This window comes from Amblyomma mixtum, chromosome 3 (assembly GCF_055824585.1).
Source record: "Amblyomma mixtum isolate Tamu chromosome 3, ASM5582458v1, whole genome shotgun sequence".
Lineage (NCBI taxonomy): Eukaryota > Metazoa > Arthropoda > Arachnida > Ixodida > Ixodidae > Amblyomma > Amblyomma mixtum.
In genome coordinates this window covers 272,495,739-272,517,843 of record NC_143014.1, presented here as the reverse complement: position 1 = coordinate 272,517,843, position 22,105 = coordinate 272,495,739, and the positions used below count along the sequence as shown (strand labels likewise).

Genomic DNA, 22,105 nt, shown 5'->3' with positions numbered 1-22,105 from the left:
AGCACTCTATGCACTCCAGAACATTACTGAGAGGCGAGAAAAGTTGATTAGTTGATTAGTTGTTAACCTCGCATTTAAGTGGCTTGTTGCCGCTTCAGTGGTACATTGTGAGAGGAGATTCCTCGCGTTCGAGAGTGTAAAGAGAAAAAACTTCAACATATGCCTAGACCCAGCTGTGTTAATGCGAATGGTCTCCTCCTGAGCACACTCCTTTTATGCTTTTATCCGGAATTTGGCTTCTATTAAAATGCTTTTATCCAGAATTTCTGGGTATCCAGGGGTGCCCCACTTTCGCCGCAGCTTTCAAGCGTGTAGACATCGAAGGAAGCACTGAGAGGTTAACTCCACTCCCCCTTTGTTCTCGGTGATAATCTGCTCTTTGGTCCCTGGCTACCTTGATGTTTCTTCGGCGGGAAGAAAAATGCATTTACTGCTGAGAAAATGTCAATTAAAAGTGTTGTTTTTTTTCTCCCACTCGATACAGATGCCTGAGCAGGACTGAACAATGCCTACTTGATTTCTACAAGTGTGCAATAGGAAAGCAAAACTTGGAAGAAGAAAAAAAACCAAAGATCTAGTGATGTGTACAAATGCTTTTTATATATTAGTGTAACATTTAATGCACCACGTTTGGAACTGCCCCTTCTTGCACGTTGCTTGTATCATATTCTCATGACGGCCTTTAGTAAAAGGGGTCAAACTCACTCGTTTTGTCTTTGGGTGTGACAGCAAGAAGCCTTGTGTTGTACCTTTTTGCTTTTGCATTGAGATTTGAACTTCTTAAGAGGGCAAACTGTGTAATGTAAGAGTTTTGTATATAGGGCAAGACATTTCTTTTGCCATCCCTGTATTGACATTGCACTGGTCCAGTTTTAATGTTGCTTCCTTTTAAAGTTCTTTGTGCCTGTTTCTTTCCCTTACTTTTTGCAACTGGCTCGGCTGTGCTGGGCTTGCCCATACAATGTGACTTGTGCCCACTCCTTTGCACCTCTTCTAGCTTTGTGTACTGTTTTCTCTCATTTCGTATGTAATAAGGTACACAAGCAGTGTTGTGAGAGCTTGACAATATTACGACAATGCATGGATGAAAGTTATTAATGGACAGCTAGTGCTGTTGCCAGTTCAGCCGGCAAAGAAGGTCTTTTGTGTCTGCTGCCCTCTGAAGTTCTTTACCTTGCATTTGAAATGGCTGCAGAAAGTTTGACTGCATGCTCTTTTTCAAGTTATTCATAGCACATCAGTAACAGGCCTTTTATGCTGAGCTTTTGAGTTTAGTCACCTCATTTTGTTGACTCATGAGACAGTGTGACAGCAATCTAATTATGACACAAGAGTCCAGCTGTTGCATACACTGAAGTTATTACCATCATGTTAAGTTTGTGCTTTCAAAAGTAGCAATATGTAAAACTTGACGAACAAAGCTTTTAGGCTGTGGCCTCTTACAGGCATGCAGCGTCTTGTTTAAACACATGTTGTAAGTTATTACTGTCCTGTGAAAAGCTGTTGCTTCCATTCCCTGCTTTGCCTAGAATGTGTTGCTGTAGCATCAGTATTATTCTTTGTCTGTATCAACTCCTCAGGTATCAGTTGCACCCCTTGCAAAACCGCTCTGGCTCCGCTGTTACAAGCCTGCATTTAAAACATTATTGCTGTTACGGAGAGCGTGCCTGTCCGTTCAGCAGCAGCAGCAGCTGCACAAGATTCATTTTTCTACTTAAACGTGTGGTCTTTTAAGCAGTATCTGGCCTTGGTGAAATTTCCAACAAAATTCGGGCATTCACCCGTGTTTTCTTGAAGCCTTGTGCGCACTGCTGCCTCATCACTGTTGTAACATTGTTTTTTCCCCCAAGATATTTTTGTACTGCCAAGACAAGAACTTCTATGGTCATGTAAAGAAGGCAGAGACAAAACAGATCTGTTGTATAGTGGTCATATCAGAGCTGTACATAGTTAAGACAAATCCATAATAAATATGGAAATGCTTTCATGTCTGTCCATTTATTGCCAAGGCGCCTTACATGGCCTACATTTCACCTACCATTCCGCTTTCTCTGCCTCTGTCATGGCAGCTTCCCCAGATATCGCCGAGTAGGCAGCCATCGCGCTAGCCATCTCCTCCAGCCCAACCCCCAAAATTATCAGTGACTCCAAAACTGCAATCAATAATCTCTGTAAAGGCTGTCTCTCTTCCATCACTACAATCTAAACCCTCCACCCACACCATCCAGCTCATTCGGACCCCCATACACTCCTCCCTCCCAGGGAATGAGGTGGCCCACTCGCACCCCTCAGACATTACTACCCAGGTGGGGCCCAGCTCCTATCCTCACCACAGAGCAAGGTCAGTGAGGGGCTGGTTGACCATTTACCAGGGCATCACCCTAAATTAGACTTGGCCAGCGTATGAAATTTCCTGGTGCCAGCTTCAAACGCACACCTTCCCAAATCCCACAGTTCTCTCCCTTATCTAACCTACCCTTTACTCTCCCGGCTGCAGATTCTGTGGTGGGCACGCTACCCTAACCCACATCATGTGAGCCTGCCCTATTATCCCCCTTCTGCTTAATCACTACCAAAGAGCAGCGGGAGACTGCGCTGCACAGCTCGGAGCCAGGCCTTCAGGCTCGGCTCGTCCAATGGTGTGGCTGGGTCACTGAGGCACATAAGCTCTTGGCCATCTGTCGCGGTTGACCTGCTGTGTTAGAGGGGCTCTGACCTTCCTATCTGCTAATAAAGATTGTCTGTCTGTCTGTCAGAATTCAATGAAGCAACCTCGTGCAGCTAAAATGAAAATAACCAGCCACAAAAGACAAGGGGCAAGACAAGCAGTACTCACGCCACAACGACTGTACCACTACGACAGTGTCCCAACTGGCCTGCATTTCAACCCTTCTTGGTACATCCAGGTATGCCTGCAATGTTTTTCAAATTGTCTGGCTCTGTTTGCATACCGCCACACATTACAAGGGATATACAGCGTCGCGCAATTAACACAACACCTGTTAATATGGATAACTCGAATTATGAACAATTCTCGGAACCAAACTTTTTCAGTAAGGTCTGGGCTAGTTGGTACATGGTTCAAACTGAAGGCACAGCGCACGAAAGACTGGACTAAGGACGGGATCCTTGCCGAATTCAGGACAATAACAATGAGTTCCCTTGTTGCAGAAAACCGAAACTTCGCTGTGATACCTTATGTGCACAAGGTATCACATAGCCTAGAAAGAATTGCGGGAAAAGCCAGTGTCAGAATCCTCTTTCCTGCCCCCAACAGACTGCAGCGCTTATGTAAAACCATCAACCTTGAAGGACCTCCACCTGCCAGATGTGAAAAAAATCACGAATCGCCCTATGTGCTGTGCCATAAAAATGTCTATAAGATAGAGCTATCCTGTGGGTGGTGTTATACTGGTCAAACAGGGCGTTGCCTCAATGGTCGCCTAAGTGAGCATAAACGCTCCCTAAACCCCCCCCCCCCCAAAAAAAAAAGCAATCTGACTCTACATTGGCTTTCTTGTAAATGCACTCCTTTTGAAGCGAAAAGCTTCACTAGGCTCGTAAACACCGGGTCCGGCGTGCGCCGTGATCAGTTTTAGCCACATCTGCGCATGCGCGAAACCAAGCGATGTCACGCGAAGCGCAGGTAGCCGCTGCTGCCGCAGCCGTCGTCGCCGCCGAGCGCCGACTCCGTCGTCTGAGCGTCGCTGCTTCTCCTTGCCACCGTTTTCTTCCCTTGGATCAAAACCATTATTTTCATTTGATCACGCAGACGCACGATGCGCGTCCCTTTGGCAGAACGCGGACTACGGCAACTCTTTCTCTCTTTCTTCTCCCACTTTCCTCCCTTCCCTCTCTTTCAGGTGTCCACCGAGATATGTGAGAGAGGTACGGCGCCTTTTCCTTTCCTAAACACCAATTTTTCAATTTGCATCGCACAGCCTACGGGCGCGTTTTGTGTTTCACCTCGGTTGAAACGCGACCGCCGCCGCCCAGCCGAGAAGCGCGACAGTTTACTGTGCCTTTCCCTTTGATCAAAACTAATATTTTAATTTGATCACACAGACGCACAATATAATATAGAGAGTTTTAGTATAGCGTTAGCGTGATAGCGGACCTAACGGAAATTACGTTAGCGTGCCGCACGCGACTTATCCCCAAAGAAACTTATAGAATAGCGTTCTGAAAACGTTAAACGCGATCTGCTTTACATGGAGGCAAAAGGTACTTCTAAAATTGTCGCCACTGCCGCTAACTTGCGAAAATATGATATTTAAGAGTCTTCAAAGCCAATTATTACAGCAGCGCTTATTTTCGCCAGCAAAATGACCCAGAAAACGAAATAAAGTGAAATCAAAACATGTGTATCAGTAGCGCCCTCTAGTCAAGTAAATGTTAACTACAAACCGTTCGAGTAAAAATATTTTCCATCACATGACACCTATAGTGCTCAAAAAACTTTTTTAAATTTAATTTAAGTTGTTGTGTTACATCATTTAAGTAGATAACACACCGCGGCAAAGCTCGGAAATCTATTTCTGCTTCGTTCCAGGCGTTTGTGTTACGCTCCAGGCAGTTGCAGACGATAGTGTCGCTTGGGCTTGACCGGTCCGTTGTATCTTCCGGCTCTCCGTTCGAAAACGGTGCATCTGTGCAGCGCGCATACTTTGGAGGTGATTTAGATACTCAGGTGAGTGAGTGGTGGTAAGAAAACTTTATTGGATGCACTCGATGAGAGGGGGAGATGCTGACTCATCCAGCCCGGCTGGAAAGGAATCTCCCGCAGTCTTCCAGCAGGTGAATGAACTTGCCTCCCCACCTGCTGTCCAGAACCCGAGTCGGGAACACAGAAGTCTTCAATTAACCGCCAGCGTGACTGGCGCCGCCACGTCGCCTCCGCATCCGCTGTGGTTGCTCGGACAATACCCCCGGCACGTCGCCGGCCTTCGCCGCTACTGCCGTGGTCACCTCCGCTCAAGGAATTTCGCTCGGAGGGCGGCATTCCAAGCACCCACTTCACCACCGCCGTCGCGAGGTTGTCGGCCTCGTCGATTGTTCACGGTTGCTGCTTGATCGGGCCCACGTGGTCAGAAGTACGGTCACGACAACGCCGGCAGCGTTCGTTACGGATCAGAGCGCAAAGCTTATTCCTCGCACTGCGTCATTTCACCCCTACTCTTCAACAGGATGGACTCGGCGTCGACCAACCCGCCGGCATCGCGTGCCGACCACAAGCCCGAGTGGACGACTAGCAAGGAGGCCAAGCTCATCCAACATAATGTATTTCGAGGCATAATAAATGAATAATAAAATAAGCCTCTCCCGCACCACTACTGTATCACGGGTTCAAGCCAATCAAAATAAATGAATTGGCCCGTAGGCAATTGTAATTTCACCACCCGAAGGTGGAAAGAAATCAATAAGGGAGTACTACTATATCGACCCACAGCCGGGAGAGCGGGCCCGGGGAGGCTCCCCTGACCTCCCCTGGGAAGTAGCGGAAAGGGAAATGGGACATGGGAGGGGAATGGGGACAGCGATTTTTTTGCTCTGATCCTTCAATGACTCGACTCTATTACTGGCCTGCCTGGCCAGGACAGGGAGAGCGTCGAGTTGCCCAATGGTGCGGCCCCGCTCACGGGATGCCCGACCACCCACCATACGCAACGGGCTCCGACCGCCGAAGACAGGAAAACCTAACACGGGGTCAGCAGCTACTCAAGGGCCCCTCCACGACTGGGTTTGTTTCCAACATGCCGGCTACCAACCGACGAGGGCTTTTCACGGTTTTTCAGACTCCGGAAGTATGTGTGATGAGTCCGGCCAGCAGAGGCCCCAGATCGCGGACCTACGCGGCACCACCGGCCCTCGGTCTCGCACCTGACTCACTCCATGGGGCCCATCTGTGCTTCGTACCAACCATCCATGCACTTGTTTCCTCCCCTAGCTTGCTCGTCTCCTACTGAGGAGCGAGTGTTCAAGGCCGGGCGACCGGGCCACAAACCAAGAACGGGGCTTAGGGTGAGAGGACCGGGCCTACTTACTCCACCGTTACTCCACCACATCGCCGGAGTCACTCGGACTAACAGTCGCACTCCATCCCCGTTCCTCGGCGTCCTGCAAAGGCCATGACAGCCCTGCGGCCGGCCGTGAGGCCGCTTCCCCGAGGTGTCGTTTCAGTGCCTTGCTACTGTAAACCCCCGCGCGGACCTGGTTTCTCCGGAACCAGAAACCGGCGCGTCGGTAGCCAAACTTGCACGCCCCCGCGTGCGGAGGGTAGTAGCATGCATCAGTACTTTCGCTCCTTTTGACATGCCTTCCGGGCCGGATTTCGTGGGTCCAACCTGAGTATGAACCCAGGCCTGCCTCCGCTCAGGCATCGGACCTCAAACAGTATTACAACACCAGGTGTTTGTGGGACCGGGAGCACCCCGACTATGGCAAAGAGCGCCATCGCCGTCGCTCCCTGAATTACATCGCCGTCTGCTTGGACAACGAATTTGAACGTAAGTTAGGCGCCGCGGCGTCCTTTTGCTTGTCGGGCGGCTGAGGCAAGGTAGATATCATGCTGCTGTAGAAGGTCATCACCGTTTCGGCTGAGCATTCCATGGTGCAATAGCCTAGTTTACTCACGTTGTGCTTAAGGCAGTATTCCCACGGGGGACATCGGCTAGGACGGATGTGGAGACAAGGTGCGCGACGTCACCGATCCGCGTCCCTCCAACGAAACGGCGGCGAAACGCAAGATGCGCCCATGTGCTGTGCAATCCACGTTAAAGATTCATAGCCCGTGTGAATACCGCTTAAAGTGATTAGTTCTGGTTTTATAGTAAAGAAAGGGCGCCGTAAATGTCTCGCTTCTCGGGTGCACACCTCTACCGTGCCATGGGGGAACCGAAGGGGAAAAAATTGACGGGTGGCGGTCCCACTCTGACGGTGGGCGGGAACCATTTTTGGTGATATTTGTACGTCGATTGTACCTCGCTCGTTCGCTTCATAAATATGGTTCAGATATCTGTGAAAAGCTAGTTTTCTCTGGTTTCAAAAGATGAATTTGGTTTAACGGTAGCTGCAAATTTGTTTCAACTGTAAAAGAAAACGCAAAGATGAAAACTGGCAGTTGAGCTCAACTTCTCTCAGAAAATTCAAAATTGTGAAAAACCTCTTGCACCTAGAGAAATATCTTTCGAGATACTTTGAGATCTGATGCTAGTGAGCGTGGATAAGCATTTAGAAGTACGTGTATAGGTTAGTTTATTAGCCACGCATGTTTGAAAAGCATAGAAAACAGAACAATGTAATCTCTGCAATAGCTTTTGGGATATGCATTGCACTGCGGCGACTTTTCGTACAGTCTGAGATCGTCTAATCGCTCTTCCATTCTGAAAATTTCATTCATCTGCCTTGTTTAGTTTAAAAGTTATTCCTGATCAAATTTAGCGTTTTTTCGAAATAGTTAAAAACGGAATGCTATACTGTTCAGGTAACCAGCACGTGGCAGTTCTGAGATTTTGCGTGAAGAAACTTAATACTTCGCTCTATGCGGCTAAGCATCGCCTTTACTCTACGGCTTTTGGGGAATGCGCAATGTCTAGTTGATTTTAGCTACCTTTTTTGTTCTCCTTACGAAGGGCACAAGCTCTTGAAACGTTCCGCGGCTTCTTTTTTTTCTGGCAAATATACTCTTAAAATGTCGGTCTCTCATTCTTTTAATCAGCTTGTAACAATTGCCAACAACAAAGTCCACAGAATACAAACAATAATAGCAATAACGCAGCGACATGCGATAAATGTAGATAAATGTAAAGTCACTTTAGATAAATGTAGTAAGTAGCGCCATCTACACATATTCATGTGTACTAAATAATCACAGTTCAAAAAAATAACGAGTGTGGCGCTGCTAAACATTTACAATCAGGAGGTGTTCACGAGAGAGAACGATATCTCTACGATGTTTGCACGCTTCCCTCGATTTTGCCCTATGTAGCTATTCTAGGCACTATAGTAGTGTGTGTCGAACTTCCAAGCAGATTTCCGCCATATTGCTTTGCTGGATTGTTTTGTAGCGTAAAGCCACACTACGCGGGTCAGAGCCGAGTTTTGCGCGAGTGTGCGCCGCCTGTTATGCACATGCGCTAGAACCGCGTGACGTCACGAGAGGCGCAGGTTCGTCGCCTCCTCGCCACAGCCGGTGCGAGCTCCTCGCTGCCGGCGCGCCGCTGGCGTGCGCTCCTCTCCGGCGTGTGACCTCGTGTTTACGACAGTTGCGCCGCGCGCTACTGCGCATGCGCGAGGAGGGTGCGTAGAGAAATGACGGTCACGCTCAACATGTAAGCTCTGGTAAGCTAAGGAGAATCGAGCCGCTGCCAAACGGTGCAGAAGACTGGAAAATGTAAATTCTTCCGATCCCGAGGTTGTCGCCTGGCAGTTCGCCGTCGAGCAGCCAATGCGAAACGTGCGGCCGAAACACCGGAGCGCTTTACGCTACGTATATCCAGGCAGAGCACAGCTAAGCCACTGCCAATTTTTTTTCACCTGACGCTACGAAACGCATTCTGGGCGTCGTATTATTTTTCGAGGACAGCTTTGGCATTGCTAAAGCGACAGGAAAGGGAAGAGATGAGGCTTTCGCTGCGTGCTGCCGGTTGTTCGCTGTTCCGGCTAGCGCTGTGGAGGGGAAGTTGGAGAGCGCTCGATTCGCCTGCACTCACTGCAGCAGTTCGGCAAAGTTCTGCGGCAGCGGCGGTGCGGCGGGTGTGTACCGCTTGTTCCGGTACTTTGAGCGCAGTTTGGCACTGTCTGTTTCCAAAACGGATGGTCGAGTGCAGGCCTGGTCGTCGCTAGCCTTTGCGATGCCAATGAATTGCAGCCAGCTGTTTACAGCCTGCATCAGCGGCAGCCAACATCTCGTATCTCATGAAGAAGTGTGCAAACAGCACATCACAATAACATGTTGCCATGAACCAGCCTCGATCCGTTTCTTTGGAGAACTCGAGCACCGTTCTAGCTTGTCGACGAGTGAAAGTTACTTGAGTCTCCGCCGTTTATCGCAACCCGCAAACCATCATCTGCTTCCATGGCGGCTGCAGCTGCACTATTTGAGCACTAACCATGGAGCAGGTGCAGTTTTCCTGAACTAGACTCGCACTTCTTTCAAACGAATGCCGTGGTTCAGAGGGCGCCATGTTCCACCGCTGAAATGAATCCATGTGGTATATAAGTCGGGTACAACTCAAGAACGAAGCAGCACATGCCCATCAGAGGAGACCGCCCAGCCAAGCGCGTCGACCGAACAGTTTTCTGTTCGGTCTCCACAGGTGCGCCGCGACAGCACCGGTGGAGACTGAAGCCGCCACGACCGTCTGTTGCCGAATATGACCCCACCTGTAACATTCAGCGCTTTTGCGCAAAAAACGCTCTCGCAAGGACATATGCGAAAGGTGAGCACCCCAGCCCTCTCCCCCTTTATGGCCAGTGCAGCTGAGACAATAAACGGGGGCACCACACCTACTAGTACCTTCGCCTTTCTCCCTGTCTTTTCCCTTGCTCCAGCTCAGGTGCTCCTAGAGACGATGGCAGATGCCGGGGCAGCAAAATCTTTTCCTTTCTTTTTGCGTTATTATTCTTTTAGCCTTATCCCGAACAAAGGACATCCACCCTCGGCGACACGGGGACAAAGCGCCGTCTCCTTCGCTCTCTTTCGCAGGCTTGGCTGCATGCACAGCCACACAAATCGACGTGATTGCCTGGAGAGCTCCCTCTGAGTTGCGTGTGCCACTTCGTTCTTTAGTTGTAACCGACTATAGACCAGATTCTTTTACCCTCACACGCAGGCTGCTGGCGCGCCACTACTCTCGACACCAGTCGCCATTTATCGGCGCGCGCGGCCCGATGGACTGCGGGTCGCGCCGGCGCCGCGCGTAGAATGCATGTTTACGTGTTCGGTTCTGTCGTTGTAGTGCTTCAGCATAACGTATGACGGTGTGGGCTGTGCGTCGCTCGTCACATTTTCCCTCTACCAGGCAGTACTGCGGCTATCTTGAGCGCAGTTACTCGTTAACGTGACATCTCCGAGTTTTTTTTCCGTTCATTTGGATGTGAGCAATTGCGGCGAGGCAGTGCGCGTCTGTCTCGTTATTTGTGCCCACCATGATGATACTGATGATTGGGATTCCGCTAGGTGGCGCCGCCCTGGTTAGCTGGCTGCCTACCGCGCTCTGCTTTAACCTGCCCCTGGCCTGGTCCAGGGCCTCGCCCGCCCCTGGATTTACACTCCATCGCTTCAGGAAGGCTCCCGAAGCACGTGGAAAGCATTGGCATCACGGCCCGCTGCCGAACTGGCCCTCCAAGCGTCTCCAAAACTGTGAAGCGGCGCGGCGCCTCGCTAAACCTAACGCGCCGCGCCTCCACCGCCGCAATGCAGCGTCTGACCAAGCCCCTGCAGCCCAGACCCACCGATGCCGCCACCGCGGGGCCTGTTCCAACCACGTCGACAGCCGTCTCTCAAACGGGTACGTTCAACGCCGCCCACGCAACCGAGCACATTCCTGCCGCACTGCACGCCTTGAGCGACGCTGGGAGCACCGGATCGACGGCCGCGGCGCAGCCGGCAGCGTTCGTCGTCGGCGCAGCGTCCACACCTAGCCAACTCCACGCTCTAAGGGACGCCAAGAGCTTCGGGGCCATAGACGCGTCGCAGCCGGCTGCGTTCGTCGCCGCCGCTGGAGCCGCTGCACCTACTCCAGCCAAAGGTCCCACTGACACCAAGACCTCCAGCCCGGCACCCGCGTCGCACACTGAGACTCCGGCTGAGGACTCAGACATGGACCTTACGACGTCCCCGGCAGACGACACTCCTTCCCAGGAAATCGGCTGGACCACCATCGGTGCCAACCGTAAGCCTGCCACTGCAGCCCGACCCCGCGCCGAGCTCATCACAGTTGCCATCCAGCTTCCCCCTGGAACCCTCACCCCCAAGCTACCTCTCTACGACGTACTCGCCGCAGTCGCCTCCGCTGCACAACTTTCCTCGAAGACCAGTGCCGACATCACCCTTCAGGCCAGGCCAGCCCAAAGCCTTGTGTTTCTAAAGACTCATTCTCCTCTCACCGCCCACCTCCTACTCTCTGTCACGCATCTTCAGCTTCATGGTAAGCCTGTCACCATCAAAACTTACACCCCCCATCCTCCCATCTCATGCCTCGGCGTCATCCATAACGTCGGGGGCCACTTCACTCCTGATGACCTCATGCATGACCTGGAATCTTTCAAAACAGATATTCTCGCTGCTCGCATGATGGGAGCCACTCAATCAGTGCTCATAACGTTCGCTGGCACCGTCATCCCCCACTTTGTTTATTTCAAACGCGTTGCCTTCCGGTGCCGTCCTCATAAACCTAAGCCTCCCACCTGCACCCGTTGTCTCACTCTAGGCCATCGCGCCCACCAATGCCCCCAGCACAGCGTTCCGGCCAAGTGCCGTCGCTGTGCTGCTCCTCTACCCGCTGACCCTTCCGCTCATGTGTGTGCCCAGCCCTGGTGCGTTCATTGCCAGGTGAACACCCACCCCTCCCTCGACCCCACTTGCCCCTTCATCCTTGCTAAGCAACGCGAGTGTGCTAAAGCTGCATACCTCCGACGCGTAGCTTTGCGCCGGGCCACTCAACCCACCAACCCTCCCCCCTCCCCCGCCTCCTCCTCCTCTAATCATGAATCTCCATCATCTCCGATCACGTCACCACCAGGCTCCTACGCCGCCATAGTTAAAGGATCCTCGGTGCTAGCGTCCCTCTCTTCCACTACACCACCGTCTCCATCCTTGACTGACGAGAGCCGCTCCTTCGACCTCCGGCTCGCAATGCTGGAACGCCAGCAGCGAGAGCAGCAGCGCATTTCCCACGATCTACAACAGCAGATACATGCCTTGACTCAAACCCTCCAGACAACCACCTCCTCTCTTACCTCCCAGCTTAGCAAGCTAAATGAGCACCTTGCCACGTTCACCACTCCTTCCTCCAGCGCCCAGGTCGCCCCTTTGGCTGACCTTGTAGAAACCACCACACAGGCACATCACACTCGCTTGGTTCAGCTGGAAACTTCGGTTCTCCAGATCCTTACCACCCTCCAAGCACAATCAAAGTAATTGGAATCCTTCGCATCTATGCTCCAATCCGTCCATGAGTCACTGCCCCCGGCAAAAAAGAAGGAACGCGTACCATCGCGTTCCTCTCCACTATCATAATGGCGTTTGGCGAGGACCTCGAGATTGTGCAGTGGAACTGCCGAAATCTTTGCCACAATAAGACCCCCCTCCACCAGTATCTACTCACCCGCCCCTCCCTACCTCATTTTCTCCTTCTCCAGGAGACCCGGACGGCCCGCAATGTCCCAGGCTACCGCGCCTACCATGCCACTACGGCCACACCACTTGCGTCTATTTATGTACGCAGTGACGTGCTCGTACAGCAAATTGACATCCCCTCCACCCTCCTTAAATATTTAGTTGGTGTGGTTTATTACCACCCTTCTTCCCGCATCTCACTCGTCCTTCTGTCTTTTTACAACCCCCCTGTCACTTCCTCTTTATTCTCTGCTCTGGGCAAATTCCTTCACTCTCTTTCTTCTACGTCCCATCTCCTCTTTGGTGGTGACTTTAATGCCCCTCACACACTCTGGGGCTACCCACAAACCCTCAAACCCGGCCGCCTCCTCCATTGTCTGGCCCAGGAACGCCAACTCACCCTTCTTAATACTCCTGGCTCTCCTACTCGAGCGGGCACTGCCTCACAACGCCCTACGACACCCGACCTCACTTTCTCTCGGGGTTCACTTTCCTTTCACTGGCAGGTGACAGCCGAAACTCTTCTAAGTGACCACTTTCTCACCCATATCACCACCTCTCTCTCCCACATCCCTCGCTGTCATCCGATTATTCACACTGACTGGCATGCTTTTCGCACTAATCTCGCCTCCGGCTCCTTTCAATCCTACGACGACTGGACGTCGCGCATCTCTGCAGCGCTCACGTCCAGTAGCCGTCGCGTTCGCTCTCGTTACCCAATCCAAGACCCAGATCCTCACCTTCTCCGTTTATGGCGTCGCCGTAAACGTCTTCAACGCTCCTTTCGCTCCCAACCACACAATGCCCAACTTTCCTCCCGGATCACTGCTTTGCGGGCCGAGATCGTCGCCCACTGCGCCTCCCTCGAGCACTCTCGTTGGAGTGCTCTTTGTGACCGTCTTGACTCTGCATTGCACTCGCGATCCACATGGTCTCTCTTCAAATCCCTCCTTGGCACTAAGCCTGCCCTTGCTCCCACTCTAGCTAAAGCCCTCACTCAAGGAACTCCCTCCGATGTTTTTGATCAGCTCGCCTCTCTATATCTCCCACCCCCTCTGGCACCCTCCTACCCGGTGTACTGCGGTGGACCTAACCCCGATCTGGACCAATCCTTCACTCTCCGGGAGCTCGAATCGGCTCTGGCTGCTAATGCTACACGCTCGGCTCCCGGTGAGGATGCCATTACATACACCACACTTCGCAACCTTCCTGACTGCGCCAAAGAATTCCTCCTTAAAACCTACAATGATGCATGGGACAGCGGCTGCCTGCCCAGCTCCTGGACCTCCTCCCTCATTTCTATGATTCCAAAGCCGGGCAAGCCTCCCTCTCTCTCTAACCTCCGCCCAATCTCCCTGACATCATGTGTTGGTAAGACCCTTGAGCGAATGGCCCTGACTCGCCTCTCTAATTTTCTCGAGACGAGGGAGTTCTTCCCTCATTCTCTCATCGGCTTCCGACGCCACGTCTGTGCACAGGACATGTTTCTGGTTCTCCAGCACACGTTTCTCTCACCTACCCCCACTCAAATTCACGCACTTGTGACCGTCGATGTTCGCAAGGCCTTCGACGGTGTTTGCCACGACCACATCCTTTCCCAACTCGCCTCCCTAGACTGTGGCTCCCGCATGTAGCATTGTGCGTTTTTATCGTGAAGACTTTCAAAAATTTTCCTGCCTCAACCGCTCGCTCGTTTGCGGTGAAACTGCACACAGAGCTTGCGCAGTATGGTAACTTTTGTTTCGTAGCAAGTTTTACAACGGTACTTACTTAGTTGAGCCGTGAATGATGCAAAAGCGTAATCGTCTGCGACGAGATCGGCGTGCCGAAACCCAAAACACCGAGTTTTTGCTGAAGGGCGGCAGTAGCGCCATCTGTCTTCTGCGGTGGAAAGCGTCGCGACAGGGCGCCGTGGCGAGCGTTGCAAGGAGCGCGGGCAATTTGAAACCGCCGTTCCGGCATATGCGTTGTCTTTAGTACTTTTCAAGTATAGTGCAGTAAAATCAATTACAGGCTTATGTGTCACCATTTACCCAATGAAAGCGACATACACACACTACACCCGAAGAACAGCTGTTCTTCGGGTGTAGTGTTCTTCGGGTGTTATTCACTTTTAAGCTGTTCCCCTCGCTGGATGTCCCGTTCTCGGAAGAACGTGGTGCAAGATGTTGAAAGAAACAGTAGTAATTTATAGGCACTACGCGACGTCCGCTCTTGTGTACGTCCCTTCCTTGTGTCCGTGTCTGTTTGATGTTCTTTTAAGAATTATCCGCCACCAACTCGCTCGTGCTTCTACATTGGCTGATAACAAAGCAATTGAAAGACTGCCCTTGCAAGCCTGCCTCGAACATTTTATTTATTCATTTTTTATTCCTTACCTGCGTCGCCTATTTCAGACATTACAGACATTTTGATAGAAAGGGGTACGCGCTTGCGCAAAAGACGAGACGAAAACGAGGACACACAAACGACATGTACAATGCGCGACTTCCAACTAGTTTATTTTATAGAGAGTTGCACATTTATACCCTAGAGGTCAAAAACAGCGATAAAAATCGTCGCATGCACATTTCACGTCAGCATACCATCACCACAGCCCCGCCGTGGTGGCTCAGTGGTTACGGCGCGGCTGCTGACCCGAAAGACGCCGGTTCGATCCCGGCCGCGGCGGCCGAATTTCGATGAAGGCGAAATTCTAGGGGCCCGTGTACTGTGCGATGTCAGTGCACGTTAAAGAACCCCAGGTGGTCGAAATTTCTGGAGCCCTCCACTACGGCGTCTCTCATAACCTGAGTCGCTGTCACCTAACTTCGCGCACTTTTAAGCGTGAAGCTCCCAGACACCCTTAAAGCGTGTGGGGGTAGCGGTCTGGGACTCAAGATGCCCTCGACTCAGCGTGGCAAGCTCTGCGGAGACCAGCTACCAAGTGACAAGGGGTTTTTGGGCGTTTGGTGCACAGCTTTCGCCGGTCGCAAGCCAGAGAATTGGTCGGAGTCAAAGGTTCACAAACAAAACAATATTTATACAGCAATGAGACGATACAGAGGATTTCACAATCACTAGTACAAACACATACAAAGTGATTAACAAAACAATGCAACTCGTGCAAAGTTAAACTCGAGAGAGAGACTACAGTACAAAAGGGATATTGCACCTAAAGTGCACTAACACAAGAGAGAGGCAGACAAACAAAACACAATTTGTTCACCGGGCACTGCGACAGTCCGACGACCAGAGGTCCACGACAATGCCGTCCCGCAGACTGGCGAACGTTGCCTCGTCGGTCCGATGCTGGCCGAGTGGTGTTTTCCCGGGAGTCGAACGGGCGCGCTTCGATGAAGCTTAAACGGCGGCTCGGACTAAACTGACAGCGATCAGCGCCCTTCTTATATAGGCTCGCTCCACGTCTCTCTGTTCTTCACGCCAAAGTAGGCGCGCACATACACGCAGCATCGGCAGTGCTGTCTCCTTTTCCACTTCCCACCGGCCGTGCGTCCCCATTGGTCAGAGGTCGGGCTAGTTCTGGCATGGCGCCGTCGCCGACGTCCGAGTGCAGAGGAGGGGGTCTTAGCGTCTTAGCGCACGCAAGGCTACGCCCGGCCTTTCCCCCCGGTTAGCAGTAGAAGCGACTCGGAGCTGCTAGCTGTCAGGAGCTGTCAAGAGCTGTCAGGAGCTGCTACCGTCAGTACCTGTCATGCCGTCTGATTTACCCCTGCGAAGCTACTCGGGTGAGCTCACACAAGTTCAAGGTAGAGCGGATGTCACAGTGCAGTTTCGTGACAGAAAAGCAGTGCTACCTTTATTCCTGACTGGGGAACGTTCACCTACACTTCTGTGCCGGAACTGGATTCGAGAACTGGGCATTGACATTGCTCGCGTGGAAGCAGACGTTCATGCTGTTTCTGATGTTGAGGACCTTCAAGCGTTTCCTGAGGTGTTTGAACAGAGCCTGGGAACTTTCAAGGGTCCAGAAGCCACAATCCATGTTCCACAAGATGCTGTACCAAAGTTTTTCAAGCCACGGCCACTGCCCTTTGCCCTGAAGGATGGGGTGTCACAAGAGCTTCAGCGCCTACAGAGGGAAGGCATCCTGGAGCCAGTCACTTCTTCAGCTTGGGCTGCACCAATTGTTCCAGTGGCCAAGAAGGATGGACGCGTCAGGATTTGCGGAGATTTCAAGATTACCGTTAATCCATGTGGCTGTGATGGAAAAGTATCCAATTCCAAGAATTGAGGACCTGTGGGCCATGCTGTCAGGAGGTGAGAAGTTCACAAAGCTGGATTTGAGGGACGCCTACCAGCAAATAGTTCTTGACGAAGAATCTAGAAAGTATGTCACAATCTCCACACACATGGAATTATTCCAGTATACACGTCTTCCTTTTGGCGTGTCATCGGCACCAGCCTTGTTCCAAAGGGAGATGGAGAACCTTTTCCGAGGGCTGCCACATGTTGCAGTATATTTCGATGACATCCTTGTCACTGGCTCGAATGACTCAGAGCATCTTCGCAACCTCAGTGCTGTCCTATCTAGACTTCGTGATGTTGGACTTAAGTTGAAGTTCGACAAGTGTCATTTTTTCGTCCGACAAGTTGAATATACCTCGGGCACATCATAAGCAAACAAGGCCTGTCTCCAAGTTTGAGCAAGGTATCTGCCATCCTTCATGCACCTGCACCCCGGGGCGTCAAAGAGCTTCAAAGTTTTTTGGGACTTGTGAACTTCTACAGGCGTTTTCTACCAATCCTTTCCGGACGCCTCCGCCCTTTGCACTTACTTCTCATGAACGAGAAGAAGTGGGTGTGGGGAAAAGAGCAAGAAAATGCATTCAATGCAGTGAAGCAGTTCATCCGCTCCAGTCCTAGTACATTTCGACCCATGGAAGCCACTGTGTCTCAGCTGCGATGCCTCACCGTATGGGATCGGCGCAGTTTTGGCACACCGAGAATCTGATGGTCTAGAACTGCCCATTGCTTTTGCCTCCAGATGTTTGTCTCGTGCAGAGCAAAACTACAGCCAACTCGACAAAGAGGCATTAGCCTTTGTATTTGGTGTTGAAAAGTTCCACCAGTACTTGTGGGGCAATCCTTTCACTGCTTATACGGATCACAAGCCTCTACTAGGATTACTGAATGATGACAAACCCATTCCAGTGCAAGCATCACCACGACTAGTCAGATGGGCATTGAAACTTTCTGCATACAAGTACAAGCTTGTGTACAAGCCTGGTCTGGGCTTAGGTCATGCGGATGCTCTCAGTAGGTTGCCGTTGCCTGCAAACAACGTGGATCTACCTGCACCTGCTGAAATGTTCATGCTTGAACAAGCATACCCAGGTCTGTTGTCACCTGCCATTGTGGCACCAGCTACAAAAAAGGATCCATTCCTGAGCCATGTAGCTCTTGCTGTCCTGCGAGGGGAAAAACTTCCAGCAGGACCAGAAGGAAATCCATTCACAGCAAGGAGCAGCGAACTCAGCCTCCACGAAGGTTGCTTGCTGTGGGGTTCCAGAGTTGTTATCCCAAAATCTTTGCAAGCCAAAATCCTAATTATACTTCATGCAGGGCATCCTGGCGTTGAGGAAAGCAAGACAATTGCCAGAAGCCACATCTGGTGGCCGGGAATTGATGGAGACATCGCTAAGAGTGTAAAGAGCTGTGAAACCTGCCAAGCTTACCTGCGTGCACCGCAACGCATTCAGCACACGCCATGGCCGTTTCCACAGAGGCCCTGGTCAAGGCTTCACGTTGGCTTTGGGGGCCCATTCATGGATCATACATTCCTGGTCATTGTTGACGCCTATTCAAAGTGGGTCGAAGTTTTTCCAGTAACATCAACATCAGCGGATGCTGTTATCAATGCTTTGCGAACATTTGCGCAGCATGGACTGCCGGATCTCATAGTTTCCGACAATGGGCCTGCCTTTGCAAGTGAACAGTACTTGGAATTCTTGGCACGTAATGGAATACGTCGCATGCTTGTGCCTCCCTACCATCCAGCTTCGAATGGTGCGGCAGAGCGCGTCGTACAGACTGTCAAGAACAAGATCAAGAAGACTGAATCTGGATCTTTCCAAACCCAGATTTCGCGGTTCTTATTTCATTACAGAACCACGCCACATGAAGTCACAGGCAGAGCACCGTGTGAAATGCTCATGGGAAGGATGTTCAAGACACCTTTGGATGTTCTTCGCCCAAATCTACACACTTCAGTGCTGCTGAGACAGTTGAAGCAGAAACTACAGGCCGATAAAGGGTGTCGTTCTTCTCGCCGAATGTTGGAGACAACGTACTCGCAAAGAACTTTCGTCGAGGGCCACCGTGGGTACCCGCACGTGTCACGAGCACCACAGGTCAGTCAGCAGCTACAGTCTGTCTCAGTGACGGTACTGTCTGGCATAGGCACGGAGACCACCTACGTCCTCAAGTCGAAGAAATCGTTGAGCCAACCACTGAACTATGGAGGCCTGGAACTACTGGAACACAGGGCGTTTCCAGCCACCCATCGACTGAGTGTGACACCAGTTTGGCTGTTTCTGTGGACTCTGACCTCACCGTGAGTGCTACTAGTGGCACAGAAGAGACAACTGTGAACGTGACTGGTGGTACAGAAGAGACTGCTATGAACTCTCCCAAGTCAGCGTGCAGCACGCCTCAGTTGCGAAGAAGCATGAGAAGCCGCAAGCCAGTGCAGCGCTACTCTCCATAATGAGGCCGCGCGGTGGCTCAGTTGCTATGGTGCTCGGCTGCTGGCCCGAAAGACGCGGGTTCGATCCCGGCCGCGGCGGTTGAATTTCTTTGGAGGAGAAATTCGAGGCCCGTGTACTGTGCGACGTCAGTGCACGTTAAAGAACCCCAGGTGGTCGAAATTTCCGGAGCCCTCCATTACGGCGTCTCTCATAGCCCTAGTCGCTTTGGGACGTTAAACCCCATAAACCAAACCAAACCAAACCAAACATCAAAAGTTCCAACAACTCCCAGCACTGCTATCAAGAAGGAAAGAAGAATGAGGTGAAAAATGAGGAACAATAAAAGAAATCGTAGCAAAGCAGTGTCAAAACCAAAACAAACAACCAAAGGCATGTGTCAAAGCGTAAAAAATAATCATCGTAGCGAAAGCAGTGTCAAAAAAGGCAAAACACAGCACAAAAAGCAGAAGGTCAACAGGGTAAAAAACGCACTGCAGCGAAGAGTTCAAACCAGAATCGAAGGCTAGGCCACCAAACAATAGTAATACGACCCGAAATAAGATGCAAACCTTAGACGCAGCAAAATTTACACGTGTCCGTCTAGAAAAGTTCCTCTTTGTTATTAAGTAAGATGATGTAGTGCTAATACATTTACATTTTGAGACATTCTGCGGACAACAACAACAACAACAACAATCAATCCTCAAAGTGGCCGCCTGCAGCGTCTATGCATCGCTGCAGCCTGTGCGTGTATTCCTTGAAGACTGCAGCTCTCATGTCGTCACTTATGGTGTTAAACTCTTCTTTGATGCGCTCCTGAAGTTGTTCAAGAGTGCGAAGATTCCCAGTCCTGTATACGCGCGATTTGACATATCCCCACACGAAAAAATCGCATGGTGTCAGATCTGGCGAGCGCGGTGGCCAAGGCATATTGGCCGACCCACGCCCCATCCACCGGCCCGGAAATTGCTCATTTAACCATTTCCTCACTTTGGCTGCATAGTGTGCAGGGGCACCATCTTGTTGAAAGATGCATACCTGCTGCTGCATATGGTACTGCACCAGCTCCGGCAGAAATTCCTCCTTCAATAGGCGCAGATAGGAGTCGGCTGTCACGGTGTCCTCAAAGAAGAACGGGCCGACCACTCCCTCTCGCCATATTGCGCACCAGACAACTGTGCGTGGCGAGTTCACTGCCCTCGTTTGAATGAAATGAGGGTTGTTTTTAGCCCAGACACGCGTGCATTGTCTGTTCACTTGACCGTCTAGGTGGAAGACAGCCTCATCACTAAAGAGCAGAAAATCGAGGTGTGCAGGGTCTGCTGCCACCCTCTGCTGCTCAGAGCGGCAGAATGAAACCCGCTGGGCTTTGTCTGCAGGGCTTAAATTTTGGTGTACCCGCACCTTATACGGGCGCCACCCTCTGCTTTTGAGTGCTCGGCTCACAGTTGATGGGGCTACGCCGAACATAAGCCCAGCACGGGTGCAGGACATGCGAGGGTTGTTTTCAAACACGCCCTCAAGCGCATCACCGATTCCGTGGTGTGTCTTCGATTGATCTTTTCTCACTTGCCTTGTCACCGAGCCGGTTTCTTCAAACTTCTGTCGCCATTTAAAAACGGCTGCTTGAGACGGTGGCCGCCGCCGAAACCTCATTGAGAATTGTTTTCGGACATAGCGAATTGAGTTTGTTTCAATAAGCCACACCACTGCCGCCGCTTTCTCTTTTGCACTGTAAGTCGGCATACCGCACCTCAACACACCACAGCACAGTGACACAAAGAAGTCAAGACAGCAACGAAGAATGAAAAGTTTGCACCACACAACGAAATGAAACAAGAAAAACACAGCTCAGGACTTCGCGACGTCGTCCTCCGACGCTTTAGGAGAGCCACGAAAGCAGACGAAATAAGCTGAATTGAATAAAATCATTGGACGAAAAAAAGACGTCAAACAATATTCGTTTATTGGCACAGCCTCGTTAAAATAGTTCTTTCTGGCATTTTTTCCGCTTAGTTGGCCGAAAATGTTCGAAGCGCTTCAGTTGAAGCAGACGAAAACGCCGGAACGGCGGTTTCAAATTGCCCGCGCTCCTTGCAACGCTCGCCACGGCGCCCTGTCGCGACGCTTTCCACCGCAGAAGACAGATGGCGCTACTGCCGCCCTTCAGCAAAAACTCGGTGTTTTGGGTTTCGGCACGCCGATCTCGTCGCAGACGATTACGCTTTTGCATCATTCACGGCTCAACTAAGTAAGTACCGTTGTAAAACTTGCTACGAAACAAAAGTTACCATACTGCGCAAGCTCTGTGTGCAGTTTCACCGCAAACGAGCGAGCGGTTGAGGCAGGAAAATTTTTGAAAGTCTTCACGATAAAAACGCACAATGCTGTACTGTTATATCCGCTCATTCCTCTCTAAACGTGTCGCTCGCTTTCGAGTCGACACCTATCTGTCCGACCCCCACAACCTCACCCGAGGCACTCCTCAAGGTGCTGTTCTCTCTCCTACCCTTTTCAATCTTGCTATGGCCCCTCTCGCCTCCCAGCTAGCTGAAATTCCCGACCTGCATCATATATTTTACGCCGATGACATCACTCTCTGGTGTTCATCTGGCTCTCCCGGTCACGTACAGGACACCCTGCAACGTGGCCTAGATCTCATCGACTCCTTTCTCACCACCGCTGGCCTCTCTCCTGCTCCTGAGAAATCCGAGCTTCTCCTTCTCAACCATTCCTCCTACCAGCGCTCACACAACCACTTCGTCTCTCTCCACCTTTCTGGCTCTCCCATTCCTGTCGTCACACAGTGCAAAGTTCTTGGCTTCCCTTTGCATGCGGCTAAGAATGTGCAATCCCTTCACCGCGCTGTCACCACCTGCCACTCTGTAACTCACCTCCTGCGGCGCGTGGTCACTCGACGCTCAGGTCTCCACGAGGCTCACGCGTGCCGAGTTGCCCACGCGCTGGCCCTCAACAAGGTCTTGTACTTTGCTCCCTACGCTTCATTCACTCAGACTCAACTTAACGCTCTCGAGACTGCCCTTGTGGGCCTCTACAAGGCAGCTCTGAACCTCCC

General features: G+C 51.4%; 1 protein-coding gene across 1 annotated transcript in view; it reads left to right on the top strand.

Moving 5' to 3' along the window:
* The window catches only part of LOC149354864 (uncharacterized), a 49,027-nt gene extending 47,040 nt beyond the window's left edge, over positions 1-1,987 (top strand). Inside the window, exon 3 of the mRNA XM_089583517.1 lies at positions 485-1,987. Coding sequence (XP_089439643.1) covers positions 485-502 — 18 coding nt within the window. The 3' untranslated portion in view covers positions 503-1,987. The remainder of the gene's footprint in view (positions 1-484) is intronic.
* Positions 1,988-22,105: the final 20,118 nt, after the last annotated feature.